This window comes from Polistes canadensis, unplaced genomic scaffold, assembly GCF_001313835.1.
Source record: "Polistes canadensis isolate GaletaPanama2010 unplaced genomic scaffold, ASM131383v1 scaffold_463, whole genome shotgun sequence".
NCBI classification, from domain to species: domain Eukaryota; kingdom Metazoa; phylum Arthropoda; class Insecta; order Hymenoptera; family Vespidae; genus Polistes; species Polistes canadensis.
The window spans coordinates 46,717-66,660 of record NW_014570010.1 but is presented as its reverse complement, the minus strand read 5'-3'; the positions used below and the strand labels follow the sequence as shown (position 1 = coordinate 66,660).

Sequence of the window (19,944 nt, the reverse complement as noted above, 5' to 3'; positions counted from 1 at the left end):
CATATACTATCAAAGAATATTGTATTCTTTGATAGTTTGTACCATCAACGCATTTAATACTTACTGTCGCCCACGAGTGGTCAGGTTAGTAACTAAGATAAATGTGGCTACAGTAAGAGTGTACTTGTTATTTTTTATTTACTTCTTTGTTTTTTTGTTTATTTAAATGGATGAGTATTGTTTTATCGACACCGATGAAAGCACAGGTAATGTTAATTGAGCAATTTCATGGAACGAGAAAACTAGCATTCAAAATTAGCATTTGCTGTTGTCGATAATTCAGCAAGCAATCGTCGGTATCGTCGGTTGCTTTTAATATTACAGAAATCAGTGCTGACACACTATGCGGACGATCACATCTTTCATATCGATCGTTTATACCATTGCTCGTAGACATTTTCTAATTATTTCTAATCTCTGTATCTCGTTATTTTATAATTTATTTATATTGAAAAAAGTATTATTTTTTTGAATGTATTCATTTAATTGATTCTTATTCGATAAACCTACCGACACTTCGTTTAAATCTTTTTCTATAGTAAGCGGTTAAATGACCTTTTTGAAATATCCTATTATAGAATGAAATTTGAGCCAATCAGATAGTGAACAACATATAACATCTTTTATTTAGAAATGATTAACGTTCATTTTATGCGTTTTTACAGCATTTTTACAATTTACAGGACGAGGTCATTTAACCTTGCTTGATTGGTTTAGTGTTAATAATTATCTATTAAAAGTTTTTCAATAGAGAAGAAATGCAGTATTCAGGATTTTAAAAAGGGTTTATTTTTTTGTATAACACGTTTTTATTTACGCGAAATGTGATTTTTCTTTAAACGAATTCTCATTTAATTTTTGTCGAAAAGATTGGTCGAAATGAATTCATTCATGAAGATTGAAATTACTCGCGGAAATATTGTAATAGGAAATTATTCCAAAGACTCTTCACATTCTTATTTGACATTCATTCTGAGTGAACTTATTACACGAGTATATTTGCTTTGATTATCAAAGCTTTTACTTTTATTCTTTTTTACACTTCCACGCGAACGTGATAAGAATGGATGAAATATTTACCTATTTTCTTTTCAATTTTAGATTTGTTTGGGTGGGTGTCGTTATTATCATCGTCGTTGTCGTCGTCGTCGTCGTCGATTTGAGTTCGTTTTCGCGCGTGCTTCACCATTAAAGCGCGAGACTTCGTCGGGTTCGGATCGGGGGTTCATCGGATGTAGAAAACGTCGGGTTCGTTTGAATGAGATGGAAAATTAATTTCTCCCTAACTACAAAACTTTTCGAAAATTATCGTGAATTGTTTACGCGTGCGCAATGAAATTTATTATAACGCATGTGTTACCTTATACGAGTGTTCCTTTTCTTATCTCGTTTTATTTCCTTTCACCCTCTCGTAAGGTAAAAGACTTTCGTTCGGTGTCGGTGTGCACAACTTATCTATTTTATATCGCTGTAAAGTGAAGCTGCAACGTAAAACCGTAAACCGCAGTCAAACTGCATTGCTGTTACCCTAATTTTTCTCTACCTTTTTTTACATCTTCCCTCATTTGTGTGCGCGAATGATTCCGTATGCGTCAGTGTACGTACGTGCAAAAATAAAGAAACCAAAAAAAAAAAAAAACAAAGTAGTTGAGTTAGTGCAAAGAGATAACTCGTTGAAATATAAATTGCATCGAATTTCTATATGATCGGAATTTGACATTTTTTTCCCCTCGTAAAAGGAACAACGTTTTGAATCTTTTTTCTTTTCTTTTTTTTTAGTTTCAACGTGATTTTACGATCTATAGTTGTGGTTTCGTTTAACGATCGAATGGAAGATGATGATCGTCGTCGTCGATGAAAGAGGGAAAAAGATATCTATCAATCTCTTTCACCTCTCTCGTTTTAAGATTTATTGGATATACGTACGTCTTTTTATGACAATAAGAATTGTAAATTGTATTGTAGGAAATGAATAAGTTCTCTTTTCGAAGATAGATAGATATAAAAAGGGGAAAAGAAATATCTCTCCAGACATTGTTTACTTTAGTCGCCAAGAATTCAATATAAATTCGCGACCCTTGTCGAGAATACACGATGATCGAATATTTCTTTTTCTTTTTGATCGATTCGCATAGAAAAGCAGTTTTTTTTTTCTTTCTTTTCTTTCCACCGTTTCCAACTGTGAAACATAATTTTACAAATTTTCTATAACGCATAAAGAAGTATTTTATTACGTTTCAAGCGTCGATTATTTTTCTTTTTTTTTTTTGAAAACTTTTCTTTCGAGACTTTTTAACGCAAGCAAGTTAGAAAAAGTTTATGATTGCGTACCATTGAATCGATTTTTTTTTTAATACACAAATTTGAAAGAGAATGAAAAACGCTGATCCATTATGCGAATCGAATCAAATGAAATCACGAGTTTTTATTATAGACAAATCGATTGCATTGCGAATAGGGAATTTGAATCCTCTTATGGATTTACGTTGGATACTCATACTACTTTTATAACTTACAATTTAATAATACAAGAGAGTTCAGATAAATTCAACAATAACAACAAAAACACGATGAATTTTTTTTTAAGCGCAATACCGAATGCAACAAGACCATTTCAATCTCCTTTTTCTTTTTTACTTTTTCTTACGATTTTTTTTTTTTTTTATGAAGTTTTATGAAGTATCTTCGAGATCGAATCTCATTGTTTTCTTAAATTACAAAGTTTAGCTTTGAATGAGAAGAATAAAAAGCATTGGTAATAAGTAATATAGTTTCGACGAGGATCTTACTACCGACTATTTCTTCGATTATTTATTAATTAATGTTTCACGATTGAGGTCAAGAATTCATTATTTATTTAATCTCTCGTGATATATACTCGGATATATCCATCTTTGTCTTTTGCTTTTTCTCTAAGAACACGCGAAGATGAACTCGATGTGTTTCGTGGTATCGCGTCGTTACTAAATAATACTGAGTGCTAAACAAAAATAGCATGAGAAAGCTTTTATCAAAATTTACGAGGTGATATGTAAATTTTATATACGATTAGCGTGATCCATCGAATTATAATCGCACCTACGAATAATATCAAACGTCATTTCATTTGATAGAAATAATAATAAAGTATTTCGTATTATTTTTTTCCACAGAATATTGTTCGATTTTCGATATATTAATCTTTTTGTCTCATTGATTTTATTTCTAATCAAATGAACGTATTAAACGTTCTTTTCAAATGTCACGGGGAAAAAACGATTAACCGAGTAATAACTTTATTACTTAAGAAAAATTCCAATACTCTCTGATGTCAATTCTGATTTTAATAGTTATTTGAAAGGTTGAACAAATTTAACGTGTATTTATATTTTCATATTTTTAACACACTTTATGTCATGGTAACAATAAATATATATTTTTATAATAAATACTAGAGAGAGATATATATATATACATACATTTAGGTAGAGAGAAAGAGATAGGGAGAAGAGAATAACTCTCGTTTATAATGTTAAAATTACAAAATCGAAAGAGGAAATACTGACCGCAGTAATTTAAAAGAGAACGGATTAATAACGAGGGGAAGATAAGTAAGTACAAATATTTACTTCGTTAAAAGGTAATCACGCTTCATTTTGTAATATATATACAACATTTCATTTAAAACGATATCGGAAATTAATACATAAGAATTCAATTAAAGTTAATCACGAATGATAGAAAATACTGAAGTAACTTTTTCACATGCACGTTTTTTTTCTTTTTTTTCTTATCGAGGAATTTCGTAAAACGATAGAAATATTTTTGAAAATGAAGGTAACTTCGAATAAATCATTAACTCTCTTGATTCTAATGATAACATTTCTTTAGCTTTTCCAATCATGATAGAAATCAGTATTCTAACAAAAACGATCGAAACTAAGAAATAAAAAGAAAGAGTAAGTGGGTGATCTTGCACGGGTAAATCTAATTTCCAGAAGTTGCAAATAAAAAGGGTGTAAAAAAGCAAATAAGTCGTTCGTTCTCATTACAAAAGTTATGTCATCGGTAAAGAAGAAGAAGAAGAAGAAGGTAGTAAACGTTCAACAGACTGAAGGACAGACGGAAAACGTTTCTGAAGGAAATAATCGGGCCTTGGGGGAGGAAAAAAAGTTCTTGTACGCGTGCGCGTTCAAACGTCAAACGTGGCATCCGTTTGCACCCTTGGCACGCGTTTTAGAACACAGAACACAACAAACCGTCGAGAGAAGACGTGGTTGTATCATTCTCTTTTTCTCTCTCCCTCTCTCTCTCTCTCTCTCTCTCATTTTTAAATAGTATTTATTTCATCATCACTTTACACCACAGTTAATTAATTATCGTCTGGTGCAACGTTGTATGAAATAAGTGTTAAACGTTCGTCGAATCATTAGATCGGGCTGTTAATTATTATTTATTATTATTGATTTAATAACGTGAAATAATTATATTATTGAGAAACAGAATAAAATAAATCATTGTGGCATACGCGAATATTTTATTTCGTACTTCCCCCGACAGGACGGGGGGGTACACGAAAAATAACATTTCCAAAGAAGTTTTTAACACTGAACGGATGTCTCACACGATGAATGAACCGGATCCTTGTCTGCCACTCATCCTGCCACCCAGATATCGTCTTCGCGATCTCATACTGGGTGATTATGCTTTCAACGACGACGGTGAACGGTGGGTAAATAATTATTAATATATAATTTTTAATATTTTTTCTTTCGCTTTCGCTCTCTCTCTCTTTTTCCGATAGCATTTTTATTTTCTAAATTTATTTAATCATTTTAATCAAGAAATCGCATTCTCGATAAGGACATCACGTTGATTTGATTTGACATATTTTATATATTATTATTTTTTTGTTTTGTTTTTATTTGCGATCTTAAATTATTGTTTTTTAATGAATGCAATGTAAGCAGGATCTTGAGGAATACTCATAACGCGAGAAGATCATCATTTTTCACGAGATCACGTTCGTTTATTATAAAATAAAAACCAAGTAAATTGTAGAATTTCGTTAAAATATTTGTACATGTTAAACTTAAACGTAACTATTAAATTCGTGAAAGAGTTAAGAAGAAATGTATTTAGTAAAATAATAGAAATCTAATGTTAAAAGCCAAAAACGAAACACGAACATGTCTCGAAAATAATCGATTTTGAATGGAAATTTATTCTTCAAATAGATCGATAAAATAGCATGATATGATGAAATGTTAGAATAACAAGAAAGGTTTCTTCTTCTTCTTCGAGGATAAACTTATAGAACTATTCGGTCAATAATAAATTCATTGCTATCAAGTAGCATGATTCTTAATTGAATAATTGGATTCTCGTATCGGAATAATTAATTTCATTGGATTTATTATATTCGATTTAAAACGAACTAAATATATAGCGTAAGTGGCGGATAATAATTGTTATTATATAAATACGAAAGAAAAAATTGAGAATTGATTTTTGACTGATATTAAATCATGCTTAAGACACTATGATCAATGTGTTTTCGAATTTGAAAAAAATGCGCGTTCCATCTTTTAAAATGAAATTTATGTATTAAAAAAAAAATCAGTCAATGGCCTAGTCACATCGGATTACTAGTTCCCCGTCAGATCAATAAAGTCAAACAACGTGAGGATGATTAGTAAAATTGATGGGTAACCTGTTCAAAAAAGAACAAAAATCATGTGCTGTTTATTCAAGAGATAAAAAAGTAAAAATACGCGTTCTCTTTGAAGCATTGAATAAGAGTGTGAGTAGGTGTGTGTTTGTAAATAAATGACTGGAATTTGTAAAAGGGTGAGTAAAAAGGTACGCAAGAAAACAAACTATGCATTTCTTTTTTTGTACATTTCCTTTTATTACCCAAATTTTCCAATTTATCTTTAACAGACGAATTTCTAAAACGAAAATAGAAGTTTAAGAAGGGGTAAATTAACTTACCAAAGATAGAATTACGTCAGTCAAAATAATTATCATCTTTTTTGATCAGACAAATATACTTGTCGAGAATAATTACGTTTAGGCGAATATAGAATGACAATAGATTGTTTCTTGTAGGGTTGTCTGGTTTATTTGCTTGAACATACTGAACTGAAAAGACTAATCAGATACCGCTAGATACTACAATTAAACTGAAGTACATATCGACCTTGTATTATACTGATAAATCAACATTATCCGAAGTACATTCTAGGGTAATTCGTGGGTAAATCTGTTCACGATCATCGTTCGTGTTTATTGATTCCCAATCATACCTACGTATCTTTCATTATTTCCAAAACTCACGTATATCATTTTTTATTAACCCGTTATAATATAAAATAACATTATTTATATTTGTTATTATATAAAATTATATATATTTTTAATTATAGATATTTTGTAAAAGATATTTCTTTTATCGTACGCGACTAATACTTTCCGAACATTTTCCTAATTATTGGTCTATAGAAAAATATCCCATACGTTTAATACTTTCTCATTATACGACGTGGGATTTCCTTTAAGTCTGGGATCTACTTTTTTTTATATTTTTTTTTCTTCTTTCATTCAAAACAGTTCATTCGAAAGAAACGACTTCGATCCCTATAAAAATACCCCATGGATATCGAAAGTTACGTTCTTTTCTTTTTTTTTATATTCCACGCGTGATTATCCTTAATTCTTTAATAAAATATTTTTACCGTGATCGTTTCGTTCGCGTATTAAACTTGAACGGTAGTCTCTTTAAAATCACACGTTTTTCTCGATTCTTTGACATTATAAAAAAAGAACAAAAAGTACAAAAAAGAAACAGAAAAAGGGTAGAAAGAAAAAAACTCTCTTTATCTCTTAGTTTCTTGCTGCAACTATGTAAATACACGTGTTACATTGCATCGAGATATTGTGCAATTGTTTTGATTCTGTTAATGTCCTTACGTATTTATGCACGCGTTTCTTTTGTTAACGCGTGAAATTTTTTATATTTATATCGTTAATATATTTTGTATTTTCATTTGTCTCCCCCATAATTATTTTTTATTCGAATATAATTAACATATCTCATCCGATATTGAATATATATGTAATGATTGTTTCAAAATTGCACAGCAGGGTTAGGAATATTTTTTCGATTCGTTGTTCTCATAATTACGTTGATAGACATTTATTTCTTGTATCAATATTATGTGTATCTAGGTAAAAGCGATCTAACGTTGAAGGCATTGTCTTATTTCGTGCACGAGTCAAGTATCCACACTTGACACAATTAATATCGAGCGGTCTTTCTATTTTTGTCATTTAGAAAGTAGCTTTAAAGAGAAAAAAAAAAGAAAAGGGTAAAAAGAAAGGGCCATGTGTCTTAGCTCCCTTCGAGAAAAGCTAAGATCTGGGTTTACCTAACGGATTGTCTCTTGTCGTGTTCTTTTTTTTTTTTCCTTTTTACCTCGTTGAAATGCTTCGTGCTCTTAACGTTTCAAGATACACTGATTGTCAGAGAATTTCAAATGGAAAAGTCTATACGCTTCTAAGCAGAACTCTCCTCGACCCTTTGTAAAGGAAACGGAAATGAGAGTATAGATATCCAACCAGTCCGATATAGAAAAGCAAATCATTGTATTCGTATACCTAGCTAAAGTAATTATCTCGAACAAGTAGTCTCTCTTTTTATTACATTATCGGAAATGAAAATTATGTTCGTGCGTAACAAAGAAAAATGACGTGATTAAATTTCCTTTTTTTTGATTTTTCATTTTATTTAGGGTTGTTCTCGTGTTTCTTTATTAACGCTAAACCTATCAGGCGCGGTCAAATGACTATTATCTATAATTTGTAATTATTCAGAAATTTGTAAAACGCATAAAATGTACATTATTAATTTCTATATGAAAAGAAAATGAGAAAATAGTTTGTTCAGAATCCCCAGTATGAAGTATCGGTAGGTTTAGTGTTAATATTGAATTTCTATTACTCTTCTAATACACGTAAGTGAATCGTTTGTGCTAAAATTCGACAACATTGGAAGCACGATATTTTTTTGTTCTAAAAAAGCTGCCTCTATTTAATCACGTACCACTAACAACGACTCGCAGATTTAGGCAACGTAGGACAATCCTCGTACTTGCCCTACAACTACCCGAACTAACGAGCTCTGATGCATTTCCATCGGCTTTGCTTGAGTGACACGTTAAAAAATCATGTCAAGTATTAAGTATTTTGTGTCAATGAGATGTAGAATGAATATCGTTAAACGATACTTCTTCGATTTCGGTTATTCACCAGCGTTCGACAAATTTTTGTCTTTACGTTTGACGTTGTATAATAATTTGTTTAAAAACGTTTATAAATAATCCATTATACTATGATAACGCGTACTTTATTTCTTGATCATAATTAGAAAAAGTAAAAAAGAAATTCTTATCTCATGTTAATACAATTACGTTACATGCATTAAATATCATAGTGCGTTTCAGACCAGCATTAGTTTTTTTCTTTTTTTTTTTTACCGGAAAGGTATTCCCCACAATTCTCGCAATAACAATCACTCCGATGCGTTTGCGTGATATCTTCATTATGACTCACTTTTCTACGCATCCTCGTAATATCATTTATTTTTTTTTTTTTTTGTCACGTTAATATTCTCGTAGGGTGTTTCAAATTACCCCAATGAAATGTTTTCTCAGCAGTACCTTGTATGAACATCATATTTCATTTTATTTCTAATCTAAATATTGATTAGAATGAACGCTTTTAAGGATTATTTGTTACGATCTTTCTTTCACAGATTATTGGAACAAAAGTAATGCATATCAAGATATTTCTCGCAAATTTAACTGTTCTTTTAAACGAAAACTTTAAATATACTGATTTATCGAGATATTTATATACTTTACATTTGTCTATTGTATAGAATATATTTTTAATTACGTTAAATGAAATCAATTTTTTTCTTTTTATCTAGAATAATTTTGAACATTGCGAGTAGGGTAAATTGAAATTCCTTTATTAATAAAATCCCTTTTAATTGTTTTTCACAAACGTTCGCGTGAAAATAAAATTAATTAGTATTTCAATTTATTTTTTTTTTTTTTTTGTTTTAACCAGAATGATCGATGCAACTGATACGATTAATCACGAACGACTCGACAATTATTCAATAAATTTAATCCTATTATTAAAATCGTAGCTAGTAGATCAATGAAATGTAGGTCGGAAAATGAACGATTTGTTAGGTATGGAAAGGTCCACCTTTTTACGGTTAAATTACTTTTTCTCTTCTGCCCTTTGTAATTTTTTTTAAACGAATTAGTTTCATCTATTTCAAATAAAGGTCGTTTGATATAGAGACTATTAAAAATAAATAACATTAAAATTGTAAATCTCGTGAGATTGTAAAATACGATCGTGTCAATAATATCGGTTTAATCGAGATAAATGTTTAATATTTCTGATAGTATCTCCTGGAGGATGGGCATCATTTATTTTTTTTAAAATATTCTCAATTATTCACGTAATCCGACCAGTTAATCCGCTAACTTTTTCATTAATTATTTTAGAAGAAATTTTCTGCTAAAAAAAGAATAGTAATACCTTAATTTTCTTTTTTTTTTTCAAACAACAAATTAGCGTTGAAAAGTATCGTAAAAATGTATATTTTGTAATTAAAGACTTTAAGTTGACAACTTGAAGATCGAATGATATGAGAAAAGAAGAAAGTTTAGAACTTATTAACACGAGATTACAGGATGTTATAAAAATAGGTATAGCATATAAAAATTTGTAGAACTGGAAGGAGTGGGGAAGGGGTAGGAATTAGTACACTTAAATACATTTAATAATTCTATTAAAAACCAACATATTATACATTTTGAACAAATATTATTTAAATTTTTCTAAATATACATATACCAATATAAAATTATAAAACAAGTTAAATTGATTGACATCCAGTAATCTAATGTTAAACGCTATATAATATTGAACTTATATGTTATATATATATATTTTTTTTTAATTCAGAAAGCAACAAGCGCGCCGCCTAGTAGAATGAAAACGTAGGACTTATTATTTTTATTCTTTCGTTCATATATCTTTCGATGAAACTATGAAACCTAATGGATGGATGATGGTTTGGTTGATCATAAGCTAGAACACATTCCACTGTTCGATGAAAAGGCTTCGTATGTAACATATATGGTACAGTTATGCGATAGCATCATTTAACTCGAGCCTTTAGGGTCATTCGAATGAACTGTTCATAGTAGTCACTGCTTTATCGACAGCACGGTACATCCGCCACTCGAGCTTTCTGTGCTTTCAAGCTTTCCCGTTGGAATTTGCCGGCGTTGGTCCGCTACTGTTCATTCGTTCTATCTCTCCATCATACATGAGAGAACATGCGAACGCCATTGTCCATTATTTCGCATAGTTATGAGAATGAGAATACATGTGAGCATGTAATATGAGCAAAAGGTATATACGAAGATACAACGAAAATCTTATTTTATTTTATGCATCGCAATATCTTGATGCTTTTCATGAACAAAACTTGGACTATAATAAACATATTTTAGGGGAATTTTTTTACAAGAAATTTTTCTTATCTTTTTTCTTTTTGATATTCGTCTTGGACGACCTTCACCCTCCTCGTCATTTTACCATGTATATATGCGATTCTTTTCTTATTCATGAGAATCGTCTGACATGTGTAGGAAAAACATGTATTTCCTCTTGGGAAATGTGTGTGTGTGTGTGAGAGAGAGTGAGAGTGAGAGAGAATGAGAGAAGGAAAAAAGGGAACGATCAAGGGAGCTGATGATCCATAGAAGAAATTGAAAAATTTATCCAACCAATTTCTCCCTTAATATTCATCTTTCGGAATACGGGATACAAATGAAATATTCACGATAGGGAAAAAAGTAACTTAAACGTTTCCCACGCGATCTTCAATTCGTTTATTATTTTATTCGAAATGTCTACTTTTCGGTACATTGTTCGTAATAATTCGTGGAAATAATTGATAATTGATAGTTAGGTATTGAATTCAAAAAGGGTAGCAGGATACCATTTGGTTGGATTCATTAAGCGAATTATATTACATTGCTCTATGTGCCAACGGAAGAATACAAATGTAATTAACACTAATTGCAAATGAGTATGAATTAAAAAAAAACATATTATTATAATATTAATTAACTTGTCATTATATTCAAATAACGTTAGATGCATTTATACTTAACTATTGAAAATAATTAAACGCTAGATTAGATTATCGAAATGAATCATTCATTCAAATGGTATTCTCTACTTTATTTGAGAATAATTAGGCAAAGTTTTTTATACTTTCAATCGTTCATCTAGTTGATCGTTCAAATTGATCTTATTACAAGAAATAGGAAAAATTTCATGATCGTTCTTTACTTGGGACAATTTTATCTCTCAATGCTTCAGATATTTCGATAAATGGTTGATCAAATTGGGAAACTTTACGCGCTATTCCTAGATTTCTAAAGCGCAAGCTCCACCAACCGAGTTTCCGTTTGCACTGCATAGAATCGATGATACATTTCAGGCATCCATTCATCTCTCAAGCCTCATGTAACATTACATTATCTGATAGAGTATCTTAAAAGACATCATTGTGAGAATCAAATTTATCCAAATACAAGTAACTTGCAAACATTTATTATCATAATATAAAACAATTATACGTTTAACAGAATAAGCAAAATTGTTATTTCTTTTTGCTATTTTGCTAATGAACAAAAAAGGAAAAGAAAAGAACAAACGATATTCATTTTGAACGGTGGTTAGGGTTTAGGGTCGGAAAGAAAATCATCAACGATTGTTAGCAAATTGAGATTAGAAATAATGCAACAAATACAATACGTACGTATGCATATATACGGAGAAGAAAAACAATAAGCTGAAAGAAGGGGTTGCTTTTATTCGTTTCTGTGGCGCAATCGCCTTGACAACTGCGGCGCCACGTGCATATAAGTGGATGTATGTGTGCGTGATAATATAACGTTAGTGTGTGTTTTTAGGTGAGATAGAAAGATAAGTCAGAAATAGATATATAAAGAGAGAAAGAAAGAAAGAGAGAAAGGGTCTCTTGGTAAGGAGAAAAAAGGAGAGGAAAACGAAGGGTAGGAAAGGGAAGGGTAGGGGGTAGATAGGAAGGTAGGAGGGGTGGTAGGAGAGAAGGAGGGTGGTTAGATGGGTGGTGTGCGCGGGAGACGAGATTCAACCACGAGAGAAAAGCTCTACAATGTACCGCAGTACGGGATAGCGAGTCAGACAACTCTCGTGGTGGTGGTGGTGGTGGTGGTGATGATGATGGTAATGGTAATGGTGGTGTGAGAAAAGCAAGCAGCCATCTAGGAACACGACATATATTATTGGCCCAACAACTCACACGCAAGGAAAAGAACAACGAGTTTGTAGTGCATAAGAATTTTTTCATAGGGCCGGCCAAAACGTTTGATCCCGAAATTCGGCCATTTCCAAATTTCTCAGTTAATTTAGAATCAATTCGGAGTCAATCTAGTACTTTTCTGTTCTTGTCCACGAAACTATATACTCGTACACGAGCTCTCTCCCTTCCTTCCCCCCCATCCTCACCCTCTCACTCTCTCACTCTCTCTCTCTCTTTACGTGTGTATTTCTCTCTCAAAGCATCGACGTTGTTTCGATCCAAAGCTTTTAGCTGGCTTCCGCCCTTTGCCTCTCTCGTGACTGTGAGTGTTTAGAAGGAAGATTCCTCTTTTGGCATAGTTATAACGATAAATGGGACAAGTGACAACGAGGTAATGAAGATGTAAACTTAAGGACACTATTATTGGTTAATCAAAAGAATAATCACCCCTACGGATCTTATTTATAAAATTTACTTTTTATATTCTCCGTTATGCGTGTCATCCTATAAGAATTATTTTTTTTTTTGTTCGATTAATCGATTGGTAAGACAGAAGGTGAGAAATTACAAGGAACAATCAACGTGAATCTCGAGGATTACGTGTAATCGTAATATATAAAAAAAAAGAATGTTTTTCTACAATCAGTTTGGAGTATAGATCGTCAACGTCTGACTTTTGGATTCGTCACACAGTGACACAGAAAATAAAAAAAAAAAAATCAAGGCACGCTGTTTAACTGGGACATCTTCATATATCTAATACGCATATACATATATAAAAGAGCAAACCTTTTTTTCAAATCGTTGGTAATTATTGTTGATACTTATATTTAATAAGATTAATACAGTTGTTGTTATTATTGTTACGAGAAAAAAAGTAATTTAAATTCGTTGGGAGGAAATGGTTAGGGTGGGACGTTGAGCATGCCTCGGCCAACTATGAATGAACGTTTCCAAGCAACGTGGTGGTGTGGTGGTGATCTACGTAAGAATCAAATCGCGTGAGCGTGCGTTTGGCAAATGTGTTTGCATTAGTTGCATCAACGTTATCGGAGAACAAGTATAATTTAACATTAAATACGGTAAGAACGTCGAAGTCGTTTTTGCTGCCGGCTGACCGTGACCTTCGCTCTATCTCACTCTCTCTCTCTCTTTTTCTCTTACTCCCACTGTTGAACGAGCACCAAGCAAAGCATTTTATGACGTATCCAGGTCAGTAGCGGAAAACGACGAAGTAAATTACCGTTTTCTCAGTATCCTCGGTGTTGACGTACGGTACGGATCGTCGACAAAAAAAAAAAAGAAAAGAACCGCAGTAAGATCATCAATTGCAAGATCAGTATTCTGTCGTATTTCTGACCGCCATGATCCCCTTTACAAAATGATCTCCTCTATAGTGCCGAAAAGAAGGTGTGCGCGCGCGCGCGCCCCCCCAACTAACACCACATTGTCCCAGTCGTCCAAAAAACACACGCGCGAATTTTAATAGGAGAAACCAAACCGATGAAAAACGTTGAATAATATATTTTCTATCCTTGTGTGATCGCGAAGACAGATTATTTATTTAATCTATCTCGTAACGGTGTTAACGAGTTGTGGACATTCTATTTCTCGTGAATAATGGTTGAAAAAAATGATGAGATAAATCGTTTAAACGTTCGATATTATTAATAGCACGATTTTTTGTAGATAACTTATTTAACGCGTATGTCAACTGAAATAAGATTTGTTATAAGATAATTTGCTCGTCTTTTATAATTGCATAAGATTTGTTAACAACTGATATTGTTTTTATCATACATTAACTAAAGAAGAACTATATTTGATGTGAAATTGTTCAAGAATTTGCATACTTTCTTACGAAGGATTTACGATTGTAATCCGGTTAATCTAATCGTTGAAATATCGAAGATAGTTATTGTTGAATTAGGGCATCGTCGTGTTACTTTGTTGCGTGCCCACCCAACCCCCCCAATATATTCTTGTTGAAAACCGTATTTGCATTAAAAGTTTGATAAATTAAGGACGACCGTGGGAATTTGATGTTAGCTTTATTCGTCTTCGGTAAACGTAAGATATTCGATTCGATAATTCTAACACGTACGAGATTACTATTCAGATAGTAAAAGTATTTCATGAATGTTAAAGCTCAATTTTTAAACGAACGGAAGAAGAAAAAAGAAAAAGAAGGCAAGGGGACACATTAATAATGTTTTACGAATAGTTTTATCAGTATATGTGTGAAGGAACGATAATAAATATAAATGAGATCGTTAGCACCTTATTTCTCGGTTTATCTCGTACGAATGATCGATCAGAGTTATTTGAACAAATTGAAAATTTCCTTGTTAGGATCGTAGAGGATATAAATCTAGTTTTTATGGAAATTGGATGAAAACGAATGTGAGTTACGGGCAAGTAATAATACGTCATTGTCATACATTATTTCTCCCCTCGCGTTCTATCATTCGAAAATATTTTCTTAAATAATCGAAACTTATTAGATTTTAAAAAAAAAAAAAAAAGGATAAGGATAAAAGAAATAAAAAAAAAATAACATAAATAAGATAATATAAGTAGGAAATCGTGATAAAACGTAAAGATAAACGTAAATAATCCAAGAAAAAAAAAAGAAAAGAAATAAGAGAATAAGAAAGGGGAAGGGAAAAGCTCGGTGAGAAAAAAGGCTCGAGTTTCCGAGTGAGTTTCATCATGAAAGGAAGCGCTACGTGCGATCGATGTAATCGATGCCCGGATCAAAGAACAAATTGGAGAAACAGAAGAGAGGACCGCCTAAGATCGAGATATCTGTCACGGGGTTATCGAACGAGGAGAGCAAAGTGAGGTTAACCAGAAGGATTGATAAAAATAAAGATGAGGAGGAAACGATTAGATCAAATAGATCTAACGAATCAACGATAGGACAGATAATCGGGTTATTGAAGAAACGTAAAAAGCCTCGGGACCCATTACCGGGTGCTAACGCATCCTCAACGGTACCTTTGCTCGAAATGGGAGCTCGAGGATGGGATTATGAAGCTTTACCGGAATTGCATAGTTCAACTGCGGTTACGCCAACCTCGACACCACCTAATGCTCAACAAAAGGCACACTCACCTAAGGTTTATTTTCAAACTGATAATTTGGCTTCTACGAGAAGACGAAGTAGTTCGAGATTAATCGTACCCCAGACGTCATGCAGAAGACGAAGTCGAAGCATGAGCGCGTGGAGCGATCTATCTAGGTCATCTTTCAGATTGGACGAAAGGTATATTATTAATATCAATTATTTGTTGATAATTATTGTGTTATATTATATAGATTTCGTATGGATCGTAACAATGCATATATTACGATATTTTCAATCTTTTAAACGATATACTTGACCTAATCTCTCTACAGATTTCTTTTTTACTCTTATTTTTTTCCATGCAATTCTATTTTTTCATCGTCGCAGTATACCGTTGTTATTATTTTTCATGTCTTTTTTAAATTTGTATTCAATATATAAAATATTATTCACGAATTCGGTGAACTTATAAATCGATACGCGATTTTCTGTTGAAAATAATGAGTTGTTTCGTGAGACTTCAGGTTGCTATAGCGTATTGATTTGCGAAAAAAATAAATAAAACGGATCAAGTGAGGATTATCCCTTTCGTATGAATCGTGCGTACGATTTCGTTACGTTCATTTTCCCATATCGTCAAATATTTACATCGATTTATCGAATGTCCATTTACTCGTTTTATTATTAAATTCCCGTTATAATTAGTTACTAACTCGAAACGAGAATGACTCGTCTGCAATGCATACATTTATTTCCTTGTTTCTTTTTGTTTTTTAAGATTTTTTTTTTATTAAATATATAAATATAATATTTGTCAATATTAATGAGTTTATCCCGATTATTTTAATAAATAAATAAGTAAATAAATATTTATTCGATGCACGGTCGCGATAATCTCCATTTAAAAATTTACAAAAATCATAGTACGTACATTTATTTTTATTTCTTTTTTTTATTTTTTTTTTATAAACTAATTAAAATTCCGTAATGTTTTATGAATCACTCGTTTAAATTGCTTTTTCGTATTTAGTTCCAGTATACATAGTATTTAACATTTTAATTTCAATCATGCAATAACTTTTCAATGAATAGATAACTTCTTGAAAATATTTAACGAGATGTAAATAAATAATAATAATTAACTTTTAGCATTCTATTAAATTACAACGATTACTTCATATTTTTACGATTAATTGTAAGTGAAAATTAAAAGTAGTTCATCTTGTTAAATTTAATAAGAAAATTAATTTAGATAAGCCTTTAATACTTGATCAAGAATTTTCATTATCCTTTAAGCAAGCTATTACTTTAAGAATACGGGATGCATTTCATTTAGGATTACATCCATCTCGCTTTTATTATGACGTAAAACATTTTTTTTTATTTTCTTTTTTTTTTTTTTTTTTTGTAAATAACAGTATTTATGTATAACGCCGGGTATCATTTCGATCGTATAACTGGAAAAGTTCTTTGAAAAGAAAAGAAACCTTGACATTCATTTCTTTCCTTGAAAAAGTAACCTCCGCAATGATGCATTATACAGTAAATATATATATATATGTTTGTGTGTGTAATAAATGTACTATTTTACAGAAATCGGAGATAAGTTGAATCGATTATAATAGCTCACTTTATCATCGTTATGTTCGTGAAAATAACAGTAAAGAAAAGTAATAATAAATTAGCTTAGAAATATAGATCTATTTAAAGGTCCTTGGGATGCATCATAGACGTGACTGACTATGTGTTATTTTAAAAAAGATATATATGCATATACGTACATATAAATTTTGTAATATGACCATATTCAAAGTGAAGAACAAGATGAGACAGATTTTTGGGTGGTATACTTAATACTGACATTAATGGGGTATCGAGTTTCCTATTATCGGTCGACCTACTTTGATAGATTGAAATAGGGTATTTCGAACTATTAAAATTTTGTCTAAATATTTTTTTATATTTCGTGCATTTAATCTATAAATTCTATCGTCAAAGAGAATTTTTTTACTTTCATTCCGAAATGTGTAAATAATTATGATAATGATTTATTTGTTAAATCAAAAAATTAAACAAATTTATTTTATATATATATATATATATATATGATTTATTTTCAAATAATTTATAAAATTTAATTTTCCAATTTTATCGATCATAATTTTATCGGTACGAATTATATTAAAAGTAATTCTATTTATTTCTATTAAAATTATACTTATATTAATTCACACACACACACATTTATTTTAGGTATGAAATATATTCTCGTTATGATTACAATTACCAGTCGCAAAATGAAATTCTACTGTTAAAAAGGTGCAATCGTTTATATCGTATTTATATTATTCGTCTTGTAATTAATTTCTAAATTAAATATTCGTATCTCGTCACAGGAAGAAGCATTTAATTATTGAGAGAAAAGATTATTATTTTATAAGATTATTATTTGAAAATAATTTATATAAAAATCCTGTATTATTTATTCCAGGTAAGTGGCAAATCATAATAAGCGGATTTCGTTAAATACCTGCCACGTGAGTACACTTTCTTTCTCGATATTCAATTATACGAGAGATAATGAGTTAATTATAAGAAAAAAAAATCAATTTTATTTCCACTTTATTATTTCATGTAAAAATGTAAAAATCATTAAGAAAGCAGTAAAATGCAGTGGAGCACTCAAGGTCTTATAGATTTATAATATATTTATTTTTATAACGTCTAGTGTGTGTTTCTCTCACGAAATGGAAGAAAGCTGTTTGCATTGAATATAATGCAAGGAAGGTGTGTGTTTTTAAAGTAAATTGTAACTCGTCATTCGCATCTTCCAAATGGAAACGTTGAGTTAACACATTTTTCACTTGTACGTTATATACAACGCGATCTACTAAACTAGAATATATTTTGTGATGTACGAAAAGTATATAAAAAAGGAAAAAGAAAACATCTCAGGAAATTATCTTGTCAATAACGCACATTCGTATAGAAAATAAACATCCATTTTGGCAATGCACCAAAAAGAAATAAACCATTTAAGAAACTATCGTTTGCATAAGTTATCATCACGTATCATTTCCATAAATTTTCGATCGACAATGAAACTGATAACTCCGCGTACTCGTTCAAATTTAACTCTGCAAAGTTTCGATGCACGTGTTACATAAATGCATTTTTTGATAATTGAAAATAAAGATAATCGGTTAACTAACATTAGTTTCTATTTCACGTGTCGCATTTGAATTTTAAAATGTCGAGATAACACAATAGAGATACTATTCTCTCTTGCAATTGCAACAAAGTTTTTTACTATCCCGAGTATTTCGCGTAAAATACAAATTCAAGATTTAGATAAGTTTAGAACGAGGTTTTCGAACTTATGTTTAGTGTAACGTTGGTCCATCCAAAAAGTTTATTCGAAATAAAGTTAGTTCGATAAACTTTCGTGAAATAATTTCATGGTGTGTTAACATTTTGACGGCAATGCGTATTATATACTGTAAATCAATAAATAGTACTCTCAATTTTCAACGCATTTCAATTTTTTGTTTTATACGATATATATTTTTATCTAACATAAAATACGCAACAATTGATTTGTTTTACGTAAAGTTTTACAACATTAATCCAATGTTTGCATTTTATTTTCTTTTTTTTTTTTCTTTTTTAACATAACTTCGATCGATAATTTAAAAACGCTTGCCGATGAAACTCTCTGGTTTTTTCTTTTTTAATTTTTATATATAACCAGTAATTTTTTTTACGCTTAATGACTACTTTATGAAACAAAGGATCAAGTATTTTCTTTACGTAAATAAGCGCATCGCGCTTTGGCCTGATTAGAAAAAAAAAAAAAAAAAAAAAAAAAAAAAATAACTATCTATATCGTTGTGAAGGAAAGATTATCGATTAGTATGCTAATGGACTAACGAGTATACTAATTAACGAAGACCTAGTTCGTCAGTATAAAAGATAGACATCGTCATTACGAGTACTTAGCTGTAATCTTACTCTAATTATGATAATGATCCATCAGCAATTAGTATAGTTTATATATTTTGTTATTATAAGGAAGCTTTATTTAAAAAATCTAAGTTTCTTTTTACTTTTAAAATAAAATATACGTAAGTCGCGCGTCATATCAAAAATATTTTATTCAGTTTCAAATTATAATGTCCAAATTCTGGAAACCTTCGGTTAAAGTTTATTTTTTAATTAAAATATAACACTGCGCGCCACTGGAGATACTTATCAACAGTTGGAATCCAAATGTTCTTTCGATATTTTGCTTGTACACGTTAATCATGCGATCTAAGAAATTGCAATGACATTTTATCTCTGTTGGTAAAGTAGTGGGTATAGTTTTCTCACGACACATGACTTTTTTCCATCATTCAAGGTGTCCCATTTGACGATAAAAGCTTTTCTTTCCTTACGTTCTGTTTTA

The 19,944-nt window shown here is 30.9% G+C and overlaps 1 protein-coding gene across 3 annotated transcripts in view; it reads left to right on the top strand.

Annotated features, from left to right (window-relative positions):
- The first annotated feature begins 1,191 nt into the window (after window positions 1-1,191).
- Window positions 1,192-19,944, top strand: part of LOC106792533 — a 46,932-nt gene continuing 28,179 nt past the window's right edge. The window contains exons 1-2 of one of the 3 annotated variants that reach the window (XR_001382310.1): window positions 1,192-1,922; window positions 4,348-4,707. Coding sequence is in view for 2 of the 3 variants with exons in the window: in XM_014758991.1 (XP_014614477.1) it covers window positions 15,175-15,695; window positions 17,989-17,992 (525 nt within the window). In the remaining variant the exon portion in view is untranslated. Of the gene's footprint in view, window positions 1,923-4,347; window positions 4,708-12,200; window positions 15,696-17,988; window positions 18,493-19,944 lie in introns of those variants that run through there. The other 2 variants (XM_014758991.1, XM_014758990.1) reach the window with 2 other exon arrangements.